We start from the raw sequence: 22776 nt of genomic DNA, 5'->3' as shown, positions 1-22776 counted from the left end.
CTCGAATTGAAGGCGCTGTGCAAACCTACCAGCTGCTAGCTTCTACATGCAGCGCTGCTCACCCACGAGAATCCCGGCAAACAAAGACAATACGGACAATTTTGGACACTCAACATTCGCTGCGCAACGTTCACTTGTGGAAAGGACTTTCTAGCCAGTGAAGAAACTGGCACCTTGAACACTCAGCCTCGCTGTGAAGGCATAAATCAGCGTTTGGCATCTGAACTGAGCCTACAGACATTGGCACCAATCACATGAGTGAATCGCGCCCCTGCAAATGCAGGATGGAGTGCACACCCTACTAAAGATCAAGGTAAGCCCTTAGGGGTACATCACAGCACACAGTTAAGAGAAGGGAAGGGCCCAGGGGAATCAGGTGAATTCCGGTCTGAGTGTATACCTTGTATTTGACAGGTATTCCTCTGGGTGAAACAGGGGAAGTGAAGACTCAGGGTCAAGGGAGGCTCATCCATCGCTCCTGCAGAGGCACAGGTGAGTGTGACAGTAAATCATCTTTTAAATCAATTTGACACAGTGGTCCTCCAGGAAACCTGGTTGTTGGTGGCTCTTGTCAGGGATTACCATGATATCTTGCTGTTACCAGCAATCACTGCTCAAAGAGGGAGACCTACATCAGGGTTGATGGTGGCGGTTAAAACCAGCCGAGGTCTCACGATGACTAAGATATTCAACTCTGCTCAACTTGTAGTGGTGATTAACTTCTATCGTAATCCAGTGGGTATCTCAGATGATGTGTTCTACAAAGACTTGTCTAATGCTGTAGAACTAGCATCCTAACTACCCAATATTTTGGGTGTAATTTTGGCAGGTGATCTTAACCTGGATTGTCTAGCAGTGAACAAATCATCACACATACAAGAAAGAGAGAGGTGGTCTAAGTTTGTTGCAGATCGTAACTTTCAAATGCCAAATGGTGCCATTATGGCGGACATCCCTTCACACCATACCTGGCAAAGGGGCACGTCTAAATCCACTATAGACTATGTATACCTGTCCGATTCCTTGTTTAAAAAAACAACAGAATTTGAAATGATTCCGCAAACAGCTAGCGATCACAATCTCCTGTCTCTATATTGGTGATGGGATTGTGACCAGGAGGGAAACAACCAGCTGTGGTATAATCAAATGTTAGTGCTCAATAATGCAAAGTCCCGCTTCAGATGGACTGATAATTCCCTCTTAGCCCTAAATAAGGCATTCTTGAATAAAGAACATGAGTCCAGTCATGAGTCATATGTGGAGGTTTTAGCTTTCCTTAAAAATATCTACACTGACAAACGTGTGCTTCGGCCGAATCATAATCATAGGTTTGATTTGCTTGTTCATCAAACTAAAGCCGCCTATAGAAAAGCACTGAAAGCAGCCTCGAAAGTCCCTCTAAGTGAACGTATTCATGCTAGAACAACTATTAAATGTAAATATCGTGACTGGACTCGCACAAGGAAAGCTAATTTGTTTCAATCAGACAGTGAGGCTTTCATGAGTGCAATTCATAATATAAATGTGGCGTAGATTTGGGCCCTGCTGGGCAGTACATCAAATGAAACGCAAGCAATCGTACAACTGAATGGTGTTTCAGAAGCCCAATGGCTTGAGCACTTTGCTCACTGATATGCGGATGACAGTTTTGCTGAATACAAGTATCAGAAACAATCCATGACAAAGTGGGATCTTGATTGCTCTGAAGAATTAATTGAGGAACTTATATATAAATCCTCAGCCTCTCGTGCAGTAGGACCGGATGGCCTGTCTAACTTTATGTTTTAGGAGAATCCAAAAAAGTGGGCTTTTATTCTTAACAATCTTTTTCAGCAAATATTACAATAAAAAAACGACCAAATTCATGGCATTCCTCTCTGATTGTGCCAATATTTAAAAAAGGCATTCAGGGCCTACCAACAAGTTATCGTCCTATCGCGTTACTTGAAGCTTCGGGTTAAATGTTCTCAAGGTTAGTCCTGAGAGATTTTGCTCAATGGACACGCTCATGTGACCAACACGATACCAATCAAACAGGTTTTTGTCGCTGCACTTGGCACAGCAGTTAATCTTCTTACTCTGAATGCTTTAAAAGCGCATTCACAAACATCCAAACAACCACTTTATTTTGCTTTCGTCGATCTGCACTCAGATTTCGACTCAGTTTCAAGAGTCAAGCTGATGTCAAAATTTCTGAATGGAAGGTGTCCAGTCACCTTGTGTGACATTATTTATGCCTTACATTCAGACACCTCTAGTAAAGTTAGGCTATCTATGGTGGGCTTGTTGTCTGCGGAAATCGCAAAATACAGAGGGTTGAAGCAAGGTTGTATCCTTGCTTCGGTCCTCTTTAATTTTTTCATACATGATGTGATGCATACCTTTGCTCAGATTTGTTCGGATTCGCCAAAGATCAAAGGTTTGGTTGTGAAAGCATTGTGGTATGCTGATGGTTTAGTTTTAATTTCAAAAACAGCTACAGTTCTACAGCTTCTATTGTCAACTTTAAGCACTTACATAGACAAGAATGAGTTGATTATCAATTTAACGAAAACACAAATTGTGCGCTTTGTACCAAGGCTAAATCATAGAGCAAAAATTGATTGGAAAGTGAAGAACGTGAGTGTTGAGATTGTTCCAACGTATGTCTATATGGGTCTATTATTTTATGGTTCTCTTCACATTGATTCCCAGTTAAACAGGCTCACTCATAAGCTTAACTCAGCCATTTCACAGACACGGCTCATTCTATACAAATATGGCAAATTCTCTATTTGTCCAGTAGAGACATACTGGCGTGAAAAGGTGATACCAACAATTCTCTATGGATTGGAGACTAAAAACATTATTTCGGCTTCATTCTTGAACAAATTCGAGGCGAAATACAGGAGGAGTGTCCTCCATCTTCCCGTATGCATTCCTGGACGTGGCTGCATCATGAGCTGGGTCTTTCCTCATTAGTGTCTATCTATAAATGGCGTCTATGTGCGCTCTTTCGTAAATGCCTGATATATTACCAAAATGATACTATTCTAGCATGCTTGGCTGACTATATGCTAACGTCTTCACATATGTTTGTTCGCACCTGGATCACATCCATATTTGAAGTGTTGGCAAAGGCTAATGTGACGATTGAGACGCTGGTGACCAATCCAGATTGAGCAAAGGTTATGATCTACGAGACAGACTGGATAGAGACTAGAACCCAATGCCTTAGATATAGGGACTTTAAAGAACATGGTTTTGATAAAATAAAACTCAATGTTGTGGAAGCATACTCGTGTAGTGCTCCTTCTCCACAGCTTAGAGCTGTAATACAGAGTTTAAGATTTAATCTGTAACACGAGATATTCTTGTCAGAAGGAAACTTATTGCTCCAAAAGACAACCAGCGTAGATTTTGTTGTAACTTAGGCACTAAGGAAACCTTGAAACACATTATTGTGGAATGTCCAGCTCTTACAGATTTACGAGTAAGATGTTTCAAAAAGTATTTGATTTACTTTGGTTCAATATCCCCTGAAAATCGATGGCCAACTATTTTGGAGACCAAAATTATGAGTATTCGAATAGCAACTTTTAATTTCATGAATGCGTTGAATCTAGCTGCGTTCAAAGATACAGAGGTTGATTAACGAACCAGATGAAATGTATATTTCTGCTTAATGATCCTGCATAGACGCATATTGTCTAAATGTGTTTTAAATCGGAGGTTGCCTCATGGAATTGATTATGTTAACCAATATCGGCTAATCAGTGTTGTTGACTCTCTCTTTCCTTTAATTAGGTTCATTTGTTTTATTTGTTTAAACTATTATAATGTTGAAGGATGAATCTTCTTATTCGATGCAGCTTCTATGTGACTTATGTGATTTTTATGTTTTATCTTTTTGCTCATGTTTGTCCTTATTTGTTCGTTGATGATCATATTATACCTCACGATTGTATCTTTGCTTTTTTATACTGAATTAAGTATATAAACAAAATTGTGAAATTATTAAGTGTATAATGTTAAAATGTTTTGAAAAAGTTAAGTTTTCTCAGCTGAATTCAAATAAAAAACAAAAAATAAAATTATTACTGTGCTTTAAAGTGGAAGAAATCCAGCCTACAATGCTGCCTAACACCCTGTAATATTCTGAATATTATACGCCCCCATGTCTCCACCATGGTTCAAAAGGTTTCTCCACCATAAAAACATTTGCCGAAAATCTCCCCTTAATGTTCTTATGCAGAGGGTAATGACTTTGGTCATGTCTTGCCTAGACTAAGCAAATAGAGCCTTTTGGGGATTTCTGAAATACTTACTCTTGTGCCGCCAAGAGCGCAGAATACTTTTGCACGTCTGCCTCTTCGACCTAAGTACTATGAACACATTTCCCCAGCTCGCCAGAAAATATATTGGCTACCTGTTGAAAACAGGATTAATTTGAAGAAGCTTTGTATGGCTCACAGAGAATTCTATGACACAGGGCCCCATTTCTTTTAGGAAAAACTGCTGTGGTGTCATGCCTCAAGGGGCCACTACCCAGTGGTGATAGTCTGCATTTTAGAAGTAACACATAACCTAATGTTTTATGTAGCATAACATGGAGCGAGTGTAAGAAACATGCGGGAACAAGGGTATACAATGTGAGGGGTTGGGGGATATGGATAGACTGTGTGAGGAAAAAAGCTTGGGGAATGGGGATAGAGTGTATGAGACAATACACTGGGTTTTAGGTACTTGGATAGTCAGAGGAATTTAGGGAAACACATGTAAAACGTGAGCAGTGGCTACACAGCAATTTTTTTAGCAATCAATAAATACAGAAATTAAAGAATACAAATGTACTGCTGGGAGTGAAATCACATTTGCAGCAGATGCAAAGTTGTTAACTGGACCATGTCATCATGAAAATCTTTTTTAATTCTTCACCTTTTAGCCAGAAGAACGTCATAGGCTGGCACTTGTAAGTAAGCTTTGTCTCCAAGTCACAGCATGCATGTGATGAATACACTTCCGGGGTACCAGTGATCCAGGGGTGAATATCAGTTTCTAAACCATCAGCCAGCCCCACACCTTTAATACACCAGAAGGGATCGAACAGATTGGAATAACAAGCAAAGTAGTCGTGGATCTTTGGTTAGTTGCAAGACAGCAAAAATACATAAATGATAAATGATAAAAGGGATTGTCCAGTCAAGGTTGTATCAAAAATATCTACTTTATTTATATCACAACAGATAGTCTAACAATTCTACGAAATACAACTCGCCCTGTTTGGGAATGCAGAGGACAGATAGTTTCAAAGAAGGAAAAGGGATGCACTCTGGATACTGACAGGAGGGTAGTCTGTATGGTTAATAACCACAACAGTTTAATTTTACTTGGATTCAGCACAAAGGGAACAATGGGCCTTAATATGTCTCATGGGGACTTGTGGGAAGGACCAGGGGGGCCAAACCACAATGTACCTTGTGCTGTAGGTGTTCTTGGTGCTCGACAGGGTTGAGCCGGCTTCAGGGTGCTTTTTCAGGTTTCTATTACATAGTTCGAGATGGGAGTCAGCTGTGGGTGTCAGGCGGCAAGACGGTTCGGTGCGAAGCTAGATGAACGGCTGCAGGCTGGCCTACATGGCGGTTAGGGGTCAGGAATTGTTGTCTCAGTGCTGATCAGCAGTTCTGAAGCACCAGTCAAGACGTTTCGGATGTCTTTAAGCTTTGGTGGCTTGCCAACAGTCAGTGTTGCATTCACTTGCGGATTGAGGAACTTTACTGGCTCAAAAATGTCCTATAAGAGGGACGTTGGTAGATGCTCATCGAGGCACTTCTCCCAGCTTCTACAAAGGGCTTGTGTCGTCCTTTAAGGCGGATGGCCCACAGCTGTGGAGTATGTTGCAGGCAGCTGCCTTGTCCTTGGTTTTAGATTCAGAGACCTTCTGGCACTCCTTGTCCAGGGAGCTTGCTTAAGAGCAGGGCACACTGTGTGCTGGCTGGGACCGGTTCTGCCGTAGCTGGAGGGTCCTCTGGGTTCAGTATCTCCCTCTGTTCCTTGGGAGATGTTTAGGGGAGGGATATTAGTTCCATCTTTGGATACCGTAGCCTTCCTTCACTGGTGGAAGAGGTAAGGCAGACTGTACCTTCAGCTAGTGTCTAAGGTTGCGTTCTTCTTACTGACTTATTGTGAAGTCTTCAGGTGATCTGATTAAAGATTTAAAGCCAATTAGGCCACAGTGATTGGTGTAGGCTAAGCCTACCTTCATGAACCAATCCTGGGGTGCCTACCAACAATCTCCTGTATGTGTGAGGTCATAACTAGAGTGCTTTGCAACAGGAAAGGTAAATGGGTGAAAACAGGAACAAGGTGTGCCCCAGAAATAAAATGGCAGAATTCTTCTTTTGACATAAAGAGCTCTGGTCACACTCCCTTGTGATACCTATCTTCCTTTCTGTTGTTGATCAAAGAGTCTCTCTGGTTAATGGATCTCTCTGCGGTTCCTGATTAAAGTGACATGTCTCCCTTCAAGCTACAGTGAAACCAGACTACCGGGCTTCTGCCAACCACATTCTCCTACCATATGAATGCCGTCCTCCCTAGCGTGGTGACCTACTGTAAACAGCAATCCCAGCATGACAGCTCACTGTGACTGATACTGAGGGCAGGAGCTGGCTTCAGGTTGACACAGTTACATATGAAAGGTTGTTGCGTTTCCTGTCTCTTCTGTTAACCTCTGCAGCCAGGCCCCATGTGGGCCTGTTTGAAGTACCCTATATTTGTATGTTAATCGCTGCCAACAGCTTCAGGGCCTAACAAAAAGCATGCCAGGTCCATGGAGCCTTTGTTAGTTAATTACGCTGTCCATGGCAGGGGGAAGGTTTGGTCCTCCCCCTTCCTGGAGATATTGCACTCCTGGCTGACACATTCCAACTAAATATGACAGGGCAGACTGTGCCTGTAGGCTATGTCCACCTTGAGTACACATGTCTATGCTTTTGTTGTTGTGTGAGCATAAGAAAATGTGTGTGGATTAGCCCCACACATTTTCCTGAGGTTGGTGTACCATCATTCCATATAATAAAACATTTCAAAAAGCCCATCCGAGCGCACGCCCACCATGCGGATGGTCGAATTCCTCACAATTCAATTAAGGGATATTTGGTAAAAGGACAAAGTCTGCATTACAGGTTTGACGGCGTGGGAAAAAACTAGCAGTAATTCTGTCACCACCACTTTTCTGGGCAGCTACGGAATTACTACTTTTTTTCCTGTGTTAGTGAATTATAGGTTTTGTAGGACTTTCCGCCGTGGGAGTTATCATGTGGTAAATCCACCGATGTATGGAGGAAATTTGGCAGATTCACCTCCAGTTTGTTGCTGGAGGTAAATCCTCCACTTTACCTAAATAAATGGGCAGATTTACAACACAGTAATTCGGCAAAGGGTAAATGTGCCAAAAAACCCCCATGGAGTACTATGAACTCCAAAAATGGGGGATTACACTGCTCTATCACCACTTTTAATCCCAAGGAAACTCCATGGGTCCATGTGGCGGGGCGGGTAATCAGGTTTAGTGTTAATTCAGGGGATTTACTGCGGAATTGCCACCAAACTTATAATCAGGCCCAAGACTTGAAAAGGTGAACCTGATGACATTGGACCAGCTGGCAATGCTTTGGGTGTTCGGTTCTATGTTGAAACGATGACATGATCCTTTTGAAGAAGTTCAAGAAATTGCCCTGTTTAATAACCACACTGTATTTTGATACACAATATCCCTTGCCCATCCCTTGCCTTCAGTCCTTTTAAAAAAAAATCCTTTGCTCGATTTTTTCTTATTTTTAATTATATTAATTTGCCATAACTGTTACTATATGGCTTCATATCAATTTGTCAAAAAAGTGCTATCTAAAAGAGATTTGTCGGTTTTGAATCGCCAAACAACTGAACAGGCTACTTGTGTGTGGTAAGGGAGTAAAGGGATGGGTCCTACATGAGCATAGATCTCCCTTCTGTGGCATACATCTGATCTATGTTCTTCCAGATTCTCCCAACAGTGGGCACATGGCCAAATCTCTCTTAGATCTTTGGGAGTCTTGGATATCCTTAACCTACTAGGCCTGGTGTATACTGTTCCTGTGGTTTAAGTTTGTATGTGACCTGAAGTGCTGTTCCTTATGCATTGTGTACTCAAGATGTACCTGCTTTACCTGGTTATTTTATTTTATTGTCATATGTACACAGAGAAATCATGTTGTTTTTTGAGATTTTAGTCATTGAATCTTGCATTTCTATAGAAATTTCATATTGCATTGGCGTTTACATTTCATCTAGACTATTTTCATAATGACCTGACCTGAATCTATAAGCGTTCATGCAGTTAAATGTTACGCATGACATCAGTAGATGAGAGGATCAGAACATTTTCTCTTAATCTGTTTTGGGCAGCCCACAACTAAATTCTTCTAATGCAAATTGGGCTCTGACAAAAATATAAGTATGACAACTAAATTCTCGACTGGACCTGTACATCTGGCCCAAGAGTTTTGTTGACTTATTTGAAGCATGTTATTTTCTGACCTTATTCATGGACGAATCCTACACATTGTATTTGGCTTTACAGACCTGTTTTGTTGTCTGGTAAATAAGTAGTATAATGGTCCACATGAGCAGCATCATATATGTATTTCATTTTTACAGATCCATCGTAAGAATGGCAAACTACAATCAGCTGACCAATGAGATCACCAGGCCATCAGAAGTCCTGGACAGTTTGAGGGCATACATCACCAACATCCATTTAGTGTCTCACCTTGTAAATATCGATGTGGCTAGGACTATTCAGGGTGCCCTCCTCCATCAGACCCAGCCTCTGGATTTCAATGGAGATCAAACCATTGCCACCCTCTATACCAACTGGTAAGTGTTCCTCTTTCAGAATCCCAAAGCTTAACAAAATGCTTCTAGGAGATATAAGCGGCAGGGCGCAAAAGCTTACCCTTAGGACTGGGGACATCTTTACAGGCATATGGGATGATATTCCGAAGGTTATTCATAATGGTCAAACAACTCTACCTCCATCTGGTGTTAGGTCTGCCCGTAATCTTTGATACCATGGAACAGCTGGTTTTGGTATAAAGGCTTGTGTGGGTTGGTAGTGCCACAGACAACACTCTGAAGGGATTTCAGAGCCCTTTAGTGGACAGCTCCAACAGCTGTGTTAGGGAAATATCCCTTGAAGGCTCAACCCATCACTTTTGAAGTATTGCAGAGTTCTACACACTCGCTGCTGCTGTTTAATGCTAACTTTTCTTCACTGTGGGATTGCCTGAATCAGTCTATGCTTGTACATTTATATGCAGGAATATTCCTTAAATCTACCGAATGTTGCATGACCCGGAGATGCCCACTGCTGCTAGATCTGAGATTACAACCCTTGGTCAGAGCTTTTTCAAATGTTTCAGTGCCCACTCTTGAGACCTCTGATGCCATTGCTATTGGTTGTGCATAGATTTGTAGTTGCTGGGACTATGTTAAATTAGCAACTTGACTACTGTACTGCTCTTCATAGAAGCTTTATCGCACATTTAATCTAGAGACTTCAGATTGTATAAAATGCTGGGTGATCTCTTGTAACTGGGACTTGCAGCAAAGTCTCAGGTCAATGGCTACCATTAGCAGCATGGTCCGAGTTTGAGCTTGTTCGTTTGTGCTTTAAGTGGTTGGACAACATTTCTATGTTATCTTACCCATAAGGCCATCCACTATATTTCTGCTAATAGCCTATGATTCAAGCTGGAGCATTGTATCATGTCCTGTATTCAACATTCAATCCAAGGTGATTGGGGAAATTGTGCATTTTTGGAGGAAGGGGCTAAGTACTGGAAAAATACTCTCCCTTCTTGGAATTGCTCACTGTGTTCTCAACTGGCTTTCACTGAACTTTTACCCCAGTAGCAAAGTAAAACGATGCCTTTGATCAAACACAAAAGTGGAAACGTTGTCTTATTATTTTATTTAAAGTTGCATTCCTTTGGAAACAAGGACATTCCTACCCAGAATCCTCACCCCAAAAACAAAAATGTGTAATGACGTGCCTATCAATGATTTGGCACATGATGGCCTGTTGCCCTTGACCCTCGAAAAAGCAACTGATAATGTTGGCTGATCAGATTTCTCATGAGTGAAAAATCTATTCCTACACCTTCCCCCAAAAATGCTGTATGCTGGCGTGCTTCATTTGTTTTATGTATTCTTTTGCTTTGTAAGACCTTGTATGCCATGTGTTTGGCTTCAGGGTGCTTTGGTAGATGGTGCAGCATGATCGAATGGTGCAAGTATGTCCATGTGCATAAACAGGGGGTGGGGTTATCAGGATAGTTCTGGAAGAGACAGAATTTCAGGCCTTTCCTGTATCTGGGGAGTACAGGTTTGTCCTTAGAAGGTAAGTAAATACCACAACTTTACAGTGAGGACGGAAAAATGCTTTGCCTCCTGTCACGAATAGTGACACTTCTCCCTAGTGGGAGCCTTTCCCTGTGAGGCTAGGGAGGTGAGCCTGCTACATGATACTCTCCTTAGGGGTAACGGCAAGTGGGACCTCCCCTTCAGAGACTCCCCCCATGGGGATAAGGACTCCCATTCTGAAGAGCAACTCCCTAATTCACTCATCTATAACCCATCACTAATAAACTCTACCTGGAGAAAACATGAGGAGCAAGCTGAGGTTTGTTATCGTCATGTAGAAACCGTAAGTATACATGAAAAGGAATACTTGATTAATATTGAGAAGAAGAATATCATGCAAGCAATACAGAGTACTCATCTGACAGAGAAGAAGGGCGTGGCCCTCCTTCGGGTAGGACTAGCAGAGCGTCAGAGCGTCATAAATCAAGGAGAAGGAGATGTCCTGTGAGAGCGAGAAGCCTGCAAGCTGCAAATCAGCTGTGTGAGGAGCACTGAAGCAGAGAGGAACACGCTATTTCCAAGCTTGGAGGGAAGCTGGCGTCCAAACCATAACCAGATGAAACCCGGAGCGAGAGTAACTGATGGACGGAAGCCCCAGACAATCAACTGGATCTAAAGTTGTGGCATGACTTAGAGTCAGCGGACTGGGAAATACAGTAGCGATGCTGAGACCACTTACCCGACTACAATATACAGCAGTTACAATGAAGAAGAGAAGGAAACCACGAACCGAGAAGCCTACCTGAGAAACAGCAGAGAGGATCCCATTCTGAAGGGAGGCCCAGTGATGCTAACCCTGAGAGCTTACGGTAAATGGGAAGGCAGGATACCGGGAGGGATACCGAGAATAACAAAGGACAGAATCATACTTGTCCCAGAAATTGAATATGCTAAAGAGATACTAGTCACCAGGTTATTGTGCACTTTTTCCTTATTAGTAATCCAAATTGAAAGTTGTCCACAAATTTCAGTTCAGTTTAGAAATATTTATTTAGTGAATGGCTCCCTCGACATGTGTTTCCCCAATACTGTTGGTTCATCAGGAGGGTATTGCATTAATAATTTAATTCAATTGAAAACAGATTTCCTGCATCAGAATGATAGTATTACATTCCTATGAAGTGAATCAACAAATATAATATTCATTATTTTGAAGACAGAAGAGAAATGTTTTTAAATTAAATGATAACAAAAATTCATTTCTGAGAAAAGAACTAGGCAGTTAGTCACAAGTTAACAAAAGACTTATGGAATTCTTAATTGATAATTACATAGTTGCTACTCATCATGAATAGTGTGTAAATGTTACATTTCTCATATATACACAAGCTCCTGTGTTGTTCATTTGTGTATTCTCACCTTGTTGTTAATCTTGTTTTTAGAACTTGACAATTTGATCATCAGTTTTATAACCATCCAAGTTTGTGGTGTCTTGTATCCCTTGTTTTTCACATAGTTGATTACAATACTGCTTGCAAATTATTGTCTGCTCTGAAGGGGAGGTCCCGCTTGCTGTTACCCTTAAGGAGAGTATCATGTAGCAGGCTCACCTTCCTAGCCTCACATAAGTCTTTTGTTAACTTGTGACTAACTGCCTAGTTCTTTTCTCGGAAATGAATTTTTGTTATCATTTAATTTAAAAACTTTTCTCTTCTTTCTTCAAAATAATGAATATTATATTTGTTGATTCACTTTATAGGAATGTAACACTATCATTCTAATGCAAGAAATCTGTTTTTAATTGAATGAAATTATTAATGCAATACCCTCCTGATGAACCAACAGTATTGGGGAAACATGTGTCGAGGGAGCCATTCACTAAATAAATATTTCTAAACTGAACTGAAATTTGTGGACAACTTTCAATTTGGATTACTAATAAGGAAAAAGTGTGCAATAACCTGGTGACTAGTATCTCTTTATCATATTCAATTTTCGATACATTCAGCAGTCTGAATGTCACTAGTCATTTCTATTGCAGCTCAAAAGAAAATAAAGTAAAACTGATCACGTTTCGCAATTGTTAGGCCAAGTCGCCATCGGCTAGCATCTCAGACTGCAAATAATTAATTTCATACTCGTCCCAGTTTGGAACTATTATTATTATTATTATTATTATTATTATTATTGTTATTATTATTATTGTATTTATTGAGCATGGACCTAGTTTTGAGAAGCAACAGAGCGCTTTACAGAGGTAACACCAGAACAGATATATAGCAGGATGTATTATAGAGAGGCGCACCGAGGAGGGGTACAGCTGTACCGTGTGGAGGGGAGAATTGGGGCGGTCAACGTCCAACGAGTGAGGTGGCACAAGGGGCGACGTGATGGCTCAGGTGTTGAGGAGGAGAGACTCCTTGAAGAGGCGAGTCTTGAGTTTTTTTCTGAATTGTAAGACCATGGAGGCGAGTTTAATAGGGAGGAGGCTCCATAGTCTTGGGGCGTAGGCAGATGAAGGCTTGTTTTCTGGTCCTTTCCTCTTTGCAGTAGCAGATTTCAAGTCTGCACGTGTCCTGACTTCTGGTGGTGCGCTGTCCACTGGAGATGCTGAATTTCTCTGCGAGTAGCTGGGTGACTTGAGAGTGACAGCCTTATAGATGATGCAGCAAGATTTAAAGGTGATTTGTGCATGCAGTGGGGGCGAACAAAGGTTGATGAGGGCCGGGTGATGTGATTGTATCTGTATAGACCCTTGTTGAGGCATGCAGCCACGTGTATGTCACTTCTCTGGGGCACAAGGGAGGATGACGTGAGGCCTTCAAGGAGTGCATTGCCCCCATCCAGGTGGGATAAAACCAGTGCTTGAACGGTAGTTCTAAAGCTGTCCGGAGGGAAGAAGGGCTTGATTTTCCGCAGGAGGGAGAGCTGATACCAAGCTATCTGAGTTTTCTTAGCTATTTGTGGCTTGAAGGGGAGGTGTTTTTCGATGTGGAACCCGATGGACTTGGCACAGGAGGTGAGCTCAGGTGTGAAGCCCTCAGAGTTCATGGTTGATAGCCAGGTCTGTATGTCTTTGTGTTCAGTGTTGTTGGTGAGGAGTAGGAATTTGGTCTTGGAGTGGTTGAGCATCCAGTATGCACTGGAAATCCAAGACTGAATCAGTGAAGGGCAGAGGCAGGTTTTGAGCCTATGGATGTACTTGATGGAGTCGATCTTGAGGTATCTTGAGGTATAGCTGTTTGTCATCAGCGTATTGGTGGAGGTGGATGTTTTCTGTGACTAGAAGGGCTCCCAGCTGTTCCATGGATAGATTGAAGATCACTGGGGAGAGCTTTGGCGATCTAGAGGACTCCAGCTGAACAAACTGCTGGCGGTTGGCGAGGTAGGACTTGAACCAGCATAGGACAAAGTTGCTGATTCCCATGCACAGATGTAAGGTGTCTGTAAGCACCTGGTGGTCTAATGTGTCAAAAGTGGCTGATAGGTCGAGTAGGACCAGGAGGCAGGCATGGCCATCATCAAGGATGTTAAGGGTGTCTTCAACCACGTGTATGGTGGGTGTCTCCGTGCTGCATCTGGTTCAAACCCAGATTGGTAGGTTTGGAGGAGATTGTTGGTGTGGATGTGTTGCTGCAGTTGTGTGGCTACCACTTTCTCGATGATCTTACCTAGGAAGGGAAGATGGTGATGGGGCAATAGTTGCCTAGGTTGTCGGGATCCAGAGTGGGTTTCTGTCAGGAGTACAAAGCAATCTGGTCACAAGAGTTTGAGGAAGGTACCTGCTCGGCGCTCCGATTTCCCAATCGGGTTTACGGGCAGGTCCGATAACAACGCACCGTTCTTCAGGCGTTGGCAGTTACCATGGCGACTGGGACGCCAAACACGCGTTCCTCGTCACGTGATGCGGCGTCACGTGACACGGCGTCGCTCTGGGATGTTTGCTTCCGGAAATAAAACTGCCAAGGGAAAATGCAGCGGTGCTTCTGATTGAGCATTTTTTTGTCTGCAATATGGTGGCGTTTCGTTTTGGATTTCGTTTGTAACCCTGACCTAGGCCTGCCTTTTGACTACTCTTGGAACTTCCTTTTGGTTATCCTGCCTTCTTGTGTACTGGACCCCGGACCGTGTATTGGATTGCTTTGGTTTCCCTCTGGTTGTCGTGAATTCTTTGCATTTACCTGGATTCTTCGGACACGCTCTCCTGTGGCATTTGGAACTCTGTTCTTCTCGGTTCATTGGTACTTTGGGATTCTATGCATTAGACTTTCAAGACCCATTTTCCTGCATCACATCTACCCGGATTCAAAGACGCTTTCCTGTCTGCTGCTTAGGCGTCCTCATGCCGTCGGGGTAGGTGGTTCTTTCAGCAGCGTGGAACTAGAGACGCTTTCCTGCCTGCTGCCTAGGCGTCCTCGTGCCGGCGGGATAGGTGTCTGTTTGGAACCGTGTTTTCCTTCTGGATTTCTTCATGGAACTGCAAGATTGATACTACCTTGGAACATTGAAATTCCCAGACTTTGGCTCATGGTAAGATCCAACCAGTTCTTTGTCTTTATTTATGGTTTACTGTATGATCGCATTATTAATGCTGGTTACTCCTGTGCTTTCATAGATCTATGGCTGTGCTCTAGTACGTCACTGCCGTATGACTTCCCTGTCCTCTCCGCCTACTGAATCCTATAGAGGTGGGAATCATTCTGATGCAGGGCAGGAAGACATACTAGCGTTACTGATTTGTAACCTGTGTTATTTTGTTTATATACAGGTGTTCGGGAGTGATGTCCAATCTTCCAACTACTAGACCCCTTTGCTTGTCTGTTTACAACAACAGAGGGTTACAGTTGTAGGAAGAATTCTTCTTCTACTGTCTCCAGAACCTTAGTGGCGAAACCTGTTACGGAGTTCTTTGAGGAAATTCATGACAGAATCAGAAGCCTCTAACATGGAGACAGTAGACGCCCTGGACAAATTGATGCAACTGGTATCCGAGCTGCGTGCTGATATGTCCGCCGCCCATGATGCCACTCATCGCCGCATTGATGCTTTGCAGGCGGCTCAAACTCCCGGATCATTACCTACCCCTTCTACGTCAACAGGGGCAGGTTATTCACTACCTAGGCAGGAGCCAGTCCCAGTGTTGATGTCCACGCAATTTCCTCTTGCAGCCCCAGAGAGGTTCAATGGTGACCCTAAGCACTTCAGGACTTTTATTAATCAGTGTCGGCTGCATTTTTTATGCCGACCAGTCTCTTTTCCGGATTCAACTACAAAAGCCGCGTTCGTCCTATCATATTTGGGTGGAACTGCGGCAGCTTGGGCTAATCCTTTGCTTGAACAGAACAGTCACATGTTATACGATTGTGACGGTCTGCTCACAGCCATGGATAATGTTTTTGATACCCGACATAAGTCGCAAGCTACAGACCTAGAATTGCTGAACCTCCAGCAGGGCAATACCCCTCTTCTGTCCTATGTTGCCAAGTTTAATCAGTTGGGAGCCGAGACAAACTGGCCCGAGGAAAAGAGATCTGCCGTATTTTACAAAGGGCTTACCGATTCTCTCAAAGATACTTTGGCTACTGTCCCGGTACTTCCATCTGTTTTCACTGACCTTCTTGATCTGGTACTACAAATCAATGCCAGACGAATAGAGAGAAAGGGAGAACGCAAGTCCCCCTTTCCCACTACCCCGCGTTCAGATGTAGGTGGCAGTACGGAACCTGAACCCATGCAGATCGGGGCAGTACGGGGCCTTTTGTCAGCTGATGAACGGGAGAGGCGCAGAAAGAACAATTTGTGTTTCTACTGCGGATCATCAGAACATTACATCAAATCATGCCCCAAGAAACCCAGTAAGCCCCGGGGAAACTTCAAAGCTCGGCAGTAGATGGGGTCCGTATGCCGAGCATTATACATAAGGACTCCAATACTTTTGGGGGGTTTTCTCCGTTCTCTATAGCCATATCGTTTTGCTGTCCTTCTGGCATACCATGGACGACATTGGCAGTCATAGACTCCGGAGCAACGGGTAATTAACTCGACATACAGTATGCTCGAGAGAACAACATACCCGCTATAACCAAAGATCACCTGGAGGTGGTTAATGCCGTTGATGGGACATCTCTGGTTTCTGGATTAATCACAGAAAGGACGGAGATGCTCACTATGATTACAGAGGACGATCACATTGAGGAACTGACATTCGATCTGATTGCCGCCCCCCAATATCGGGTCATTCTTGGCCTACCATGGTTAATGCAACAAAACCGTGCATTGACTGGCAGAAACACGATGTGCGTTTCTTTTCGTTGTTTTGTGAAAAACATTGTTTCGATCAAGCACCACCTCTGGATAGGGGTCCATGCCAAGCGCTCCTTAGAGGCACTCCTGAGTCCGGTTCCATTGTGGGGACGGTCTCGGTATCCACCTTGCCGGTTGAATACAATGCCTACCGAGATGTTTTTGACAAGGTTTGCGCTGAACAGTTACCTCCGCACCGACCGTATGATTGTCCCATTGATTTAAAACCTGGGGCGGTTATTCCTAATGGCCGTATTTATTCTCTTATCCCCAAGGAGGACACAGTCTTGAAGGAATATATTGAGCATGCGCTCAGTACTGGGTTTATTCGCCCTTTACGATCCCCAGCAGCCTCCCCGTTGTTCTTCGTACCTAAAAAGGAGAGGGACCTGAGACCATGTATTGATTACAGAGCCCTGAACGCCGTCACGGTAAGGAATCAGTACCCTCTCCCTCTGATTTCCATGCTTCTTGACCAATTAGGTAAATCCACCCTGTTCACCAAGTTGGATCTACACGGGGCGTACAACTTGGGGGCATACGCAAGGGGATGAGTGGAAAGCGGCGTTCAAGACTAAATACGGGCTTTTTGAGTATTGTGTTATGCCATTTGGCTTATGCAACGCTCCAGCCACTTTTCAGAACTTTATTAACGACATATTCCGTGACATGTTGGATCAATACGTAGTGGTCTACTTGGATGATATTTTGATATATTCCACGTCTTACCAACAACATGTTAAGCATGTTACCAGTGTTCTCCATTGCCTTCATGAGAACCATCTCTATGCCAAACTAGAGAAATGTGTTTTCCATACCAAAGAGGTGGAATTTCTCGGTTATGACCTAACCAGCAAGGGGATACGGATGAATCAATCAAAGGTCAGTGCAGTCTTGGATTGGCCCAGTCCTAAGTCATTGAAGGAATTGCAGTCTTTTCTAGGCTTTGCCAATTTTTATAGACGTTTTATACGTTCCTTTTCAGGAATAGTGTCACCTCTGACAGCCTTGACTAGCACTAAACAACGCTTCTGTTGGACCGACGAAGCACAACAGGCCTTTGAGTCATTGAAACGTGCATTTACCTCTGCACCCGTTTCGCAGCATCCTGACCCTGCTTCTCCATTCCAAGTGGAGGCTGATGCATCTGGTATTGCCGTGGGGGCCATACTATCCCAACATTGTAAAGACACAGGAATGCTTCATCTGGTTGCCTTCTTCTCCCGGAAACGTACTCCTTTTGAGAAGAATTATTCAGTCACTGACAGAGAATTGTTGGCAATTCGTGAAGCTTTTAGGGAATGGCGCCATCATTATTAGGGGCCGTTCACCCCATCCAGGTCTTTACCGATCACCGTAACCTTCTAGCTATGAAGGCAGTCAAATGTTCCACTTCCCAGCACGCTCGCTGGCACGAGTTCTTTTCTATGTTTGACTTTACTATTACATATCGTCCTGGCAATCAGCATTCAAAGGCTGACGCCCTTTCGCGTCTACATGGTACTCCTCTTACATCTGAGCATGCTGAGAGTCTCTTGTTGCCGCACTAGGTGATCTGCGTTTGTACCCCACAGCCGGCACTTAGAGCTGCTCTGAGTGAATGGGTTAAAAGTTCACCCACAGAATTAACGGAATTGCATTTGGACTTAGTGAATACGCTGCCATATATACAAGGTCGTTTGTATATACCTGATGCCAGGACTCATCAAACAGCACTCCAGTGGTGTCACAATTCGGTCTTTTCAGCTCATCCCGGTCGCAGAAAGACTGCTAAATTACTGCGCTGGTGGTGCTGGTGGCCCTCCTTAGATCGAGACGTAGCTGAGTACATCAAGACCTGTGCCATTTGTATTCAATGCAAATCTAATTCCTCCAAGCCCGTAAGCTTGCTCCGTCCCTTGCCAGTACCGCAGCGCCCTTGGGCAATGGTTTCCATGGATTTCATTGTGGATCTTCCTGTCGTGCAGGAATCTAACACTTTATGGGTGGTCATTGACTATTTCACTAAAATGGCAGTGTTTGTTCCCTGTCGGGGTTTACCCTCGGCACCTGTGATAGCTGACTTATTTTTGACACATGTCTTCCGATTCTTTGGTTTGCCATCCATTGTGGTTTCTGACAGAGGAACACAGTTTACCTCGCACTTCTGGAGGTCTCTTACAGCTTCTTTTGGTATCGACGACCGGTTTTCAAGCTCTTACCATCCTCAGACAGATGGTCAGACTGAATGATTGAATGCTACTCTCGAGCAGTATCTCCGCTGTCTGATCCTTCAACACCAAGAATCGTGGCTGTCGGTACTGGTGGTAGCGGAGTTTGCATATAATAACTCAGTACATATCTTGACTGGTTCCTCTCCGTTCCATGCCCTCTACGCTCAACATCCTAGAGCCTTACCTCTGGATCCCTCTGTGTCTCTGGATAACCCAGCTGCTCAGGCTTGTGTCCGGGATGTTTCGGCTGTTCACAGGAGTGTTGAGGAACACCTGCGTAAGGCTCAGGAGTCTGCTAAACACTTTGCTGATCAGCGTCGTTCACCTGAGCCAGATTATGTCCCCGGTATGAAGGTATGGTTGTCCTCTAAGAACCTACGTCTCCCGGGTCGTAAGGCTTTACTACCTCGCTACGTAGGGCCTTTTGCCATAAGTGATATCATCAGTCCAGTTGCTGTCAGACTCGTTCTTCTATCATCTTGGAAGATACACCCAGTATTTCATGTTTCTCTGCTCAAATCTTTTTGTCCTGGTACTCGTTTGTCCTCTGATCCTGCTCCTCCTCTCGATCCCCCCTCTGATATCTTTGAGGTGAAGGCCATCCTTGCCTCTCGAGTGCGATGGGGGGTTCTTCAGTTCTTGATTGACTGGAAGGGTTATGGGCCCAAAAATAGGGCTTGGGAGCCGTTACATAACATCAACGCACCTCGTCTGTTGGCCTGTTTCCTCAGATCTCGGGGGGTGGAGGCTTCTTTGGGAGAGGGAACTGTCAGGAGTACAAAGCAATCTGGCCACAAGAGTTTGAGGAAGTTACCTGCTCGGCGCTCCGATTTCCCAATCGGGTTTACGGGCAGGTCCGATAACAACGCACCGTTCTTCAGGCGTTGGCAGTTACCATGGTGACTGGGACGCCAAACACGCGTTCCTCGTCAGGTGATGCGGCGTCACGTCACACGGCGTCGCTCTGTGATGTTTGCTTCCGGAAATAAAACTGCCAAGTGAAAATGCAGCAGTGCTTCTGATTGAGCATTTCTTTGTCTGCAATCTGGTGGCGTTTCGTTTTGGATTTCGTTTGTAACCCTGACCTCGGCCTGCCTTTTGACTACTCTTGGAAGTTCCTTTTGCTTATCCTGCCTTCTTGTGCACTGGACCCCGTCCCGTGTATTGGATTCCTTTGGTTTTCCCTCTTGTTGTCGCAAATTCTTTGCATTTACCTGGTTTCTTCAGACAGGCTTTCCCCATGGCATTTGGAACTCTGTTCTTCTCGGTTCATCGGTACTTTGGGATTCTATGCATTAGACTTTCAAGATCCATTTTCCTGCATCACATCTACCCGTATTCAAAGACGCTTGCCTGTCTGCTGCTTAGGCGTCCTCGTGCCGTCGAGGTAGGTGGTGCTTTTCAGCAGCTTGGAACTAGAGACACTTTCCTGCCTGCTGCCTAGGCGTCCTCGTGTCTGCGGGATAGCTGTGTGTTTGGAACTGTGTTTTCCTTCTGGATTTCTTCATGGAACTGCAAGATTGATACTACCTTGGAACATTGAAATTCCCAGACTTTGGCTCATGGTAAGATCCAACCAGTTCTTTGTCTTTATTTCTGGTTTATTGTATGATCGGATTATTAATGCTGGTTACTCCTGTGTTTTCATAGATCTCTGGCTGTGCTCTAGGATGTCACTGCCGTATGACTTCCCTGTCCTCTCCGCCTACTGAATCCTATACAGGTGGGAATCTTTCTGATGCAGGGCAGGAAGACATACTAGCGTTACTGATTTGTAACCTGTGTTATTTTGTTTATATACAGTTGTTCGGGAGTGATGTCCAATCTTCCAACTTCTGGACCCCTTTGCTTGTTTGTTTACAACAACAGAGGGTTATAGTTGTAGGAAGATTTCTTCTTTTACTGTCTCCAGAACCTTAGTGGGGAAACCTGTTACGGAGTTCTTTGAGGAGATTCATGACAGTTTCTTAGTAGAGGGAGGATCTGTCCTGTCTTTAGGGCTGATGGAAGGTACCTTGAGTTAGGGAGCTGTTGATGATCTCCAGGTGGGGAAGGAGAGCTTCTGCTGGGAGGGTCTTGAGGATGGATGCTGGGAGGATGTCATCTGTATACGATGTGGCTTTGAGGGAGGCCAGGGTTTCCACCAGGTCCTCTGTCGCGAGTGTCTTGAATGTTGTCCAGGGAGTGGAGATTTTACAAGGAGGGACATGAGGTGGGTCTGTGGATGCAAAGCTGGTGTTTATGTGCTGCCGTAGCTTGCTGATTTTGTCTATGAAGAAAGTGCTGATGGCAGTGGATTTTTTGCTACAGTGTGGTATGGCAGGTTTTGGTAGTGGGTTGACGCAGTGCTTGACTGCTTTGAAGAGGGCTCTGCTTTTGTTTTTTCAACTTCTGCTATGGTGTTCTGATAGTAGGAGGCCTTAGCTGTGCTGATTAGTTGTCGGCCGGTTGCTCTGAGTTTCTTGAGGAGTGCCAGGCAAGATGCTGTCCTGGAGTGGCACCACGTTTTCTTTTTTCCTTATGACTCGTTTGCTGAGGTTGAGTTCTTGCATGTACCACGGTGCTGATGGTTTCAGTTTGCAGGTACACTGTTTCAGAGGTGCGTGTCGATTAATGGAGGCTGAGAGGGTGGCGTTGAGTAGGTTTTTACTGTTAGCCATGTAGGATGACGTCATAGCTGATGTACGTCGTGGTATAAAACATTTTGTGTAACCGAAATGCATTGAGAGTGTGTGAGCTGCAATATGTTTGTTCACCAGGTATCCCTACTTCATTGAATTGATAATAAAGTAATATTTTGCCATATTCCTTAAGTCTGTCCGGTTATTCTCGTCTGAGAAAATGTATTGTGGTAATACCATTCAGCACTTTGAATGCTTCAGGTGTTATTGCACAGCAGGGACAGCTTAGTAGTTTTGGACAGAGGACAGATCTTCCTTTTGGACTCACTGACGACTGACGAGCACCCTAGTTAGTTTGTGTTATGTTGGGGAAACCCATAGCTTAGGGAAAGTTAGGAGTTTTTCGTTTTTTTCTTTTAATAAAGAATATTCCAAAATGGAAGATGTTCTTTTGCTGTCCCGCCACCCTCTGAATACCTTCCTCGTTTTATTGATGTTGGCTTCCAGATGAGACCAAGTTGCCTCTTTTTTCAAATGGAGAGCCCTTACATTTCAACATAGTTTGTTTATGTTTATGTTTATTATTTGTATTGCGCTCCAGGTACCCAAAAGGATTAAGGGCGCAGACAACAAGAAACAAACAATACAAACAGTTTTCAACATGAGACAAGAATGAACAAAAAATATAACCAAAGCAATATGCAAAGCAAGCAATCAACAAAAAACATGACATAGAGAAACCAAATAAATAATCAAATAATCAAATTGCAGCTGGTGGATCCCCTCGGCATATATCTGCACAGTCTTAGAAAGGCAGGTAGGGAACTGGACCCACACCCCACCAGGACGCAGTCCTTATTGTCATGTGAGCTCCAGTCTCTCAGGTCCATCCTATGAAAGATTTTAAGATCTGATAACCTGACCACACCCGGTCCAGTTCTCTGTCTTGGCCATGCTAGAACTTTAAGCTGCAGGGCTTCTTTGGGTTCATGGCCATTAACCTTGCTAATATTAGTAATAATCAAATTTCTCTGGTCCAGGACAAAATCCTGAATACTCATATCTTCTATTTTGGGCATCTGACATTTTCTAATACGCAGGTTCTGGGAGGAGACCAACTTCGGAAGAACATTCGTCTGTGGAGGGGATATGTGGGCAACTTGCCCTGATATCTGTGCCCTGCAATAGTACAGCTGGTTCCAAGTTGGGGTTGACAGTGTTTGTGATTGTAGTTATGCTGTTTTTATTCAACA

At 43.9% G+C, this 22776-nt stretch overlaps 1 protein-coding gene across 1 annotated transcript in view; it reads left to right on the top strand.

Annotated features, from left to right (window-relative positions):
* NCKAP1L (NCK associated protein 1 like) overlaps positions 1-22776 on the top strand; it is a 2015530-nt gene that overhangs the window by 665364 nt on the left and 1327390 nt on the right. The window contains exon 21 of the mRNA XM_069653209.1: positions 8680-8898. Within this exon, the coding sequence (XP_069509310.1) occupies positions 8680-8898 (219 nt within the window). The remainder of the gene's footprint in view (positions 1-8679; positions 8899-22776) is intronic.

Source organism: Ambystoma mexicanum, chromosome 3q (assembly GCF_040938575.1).
Source record: "Ambystoma mexicanum isolate Mex_15411 chromosome 3q, UKY_AmexF1_1, whole genome shotgun sequence".
Taxonomy (NCBI): Eukaryota; Metazoa; Chordata; class Amphibia; order Caudata; family Ambystomatidae; genus Ambystoma; species Ambystoma mexicanum.
The sequence above is the reverse complement of the archived record's forward strand: the minus strand, read 5'-3'. Positions and strand labels throughout refer to the sequence as shown.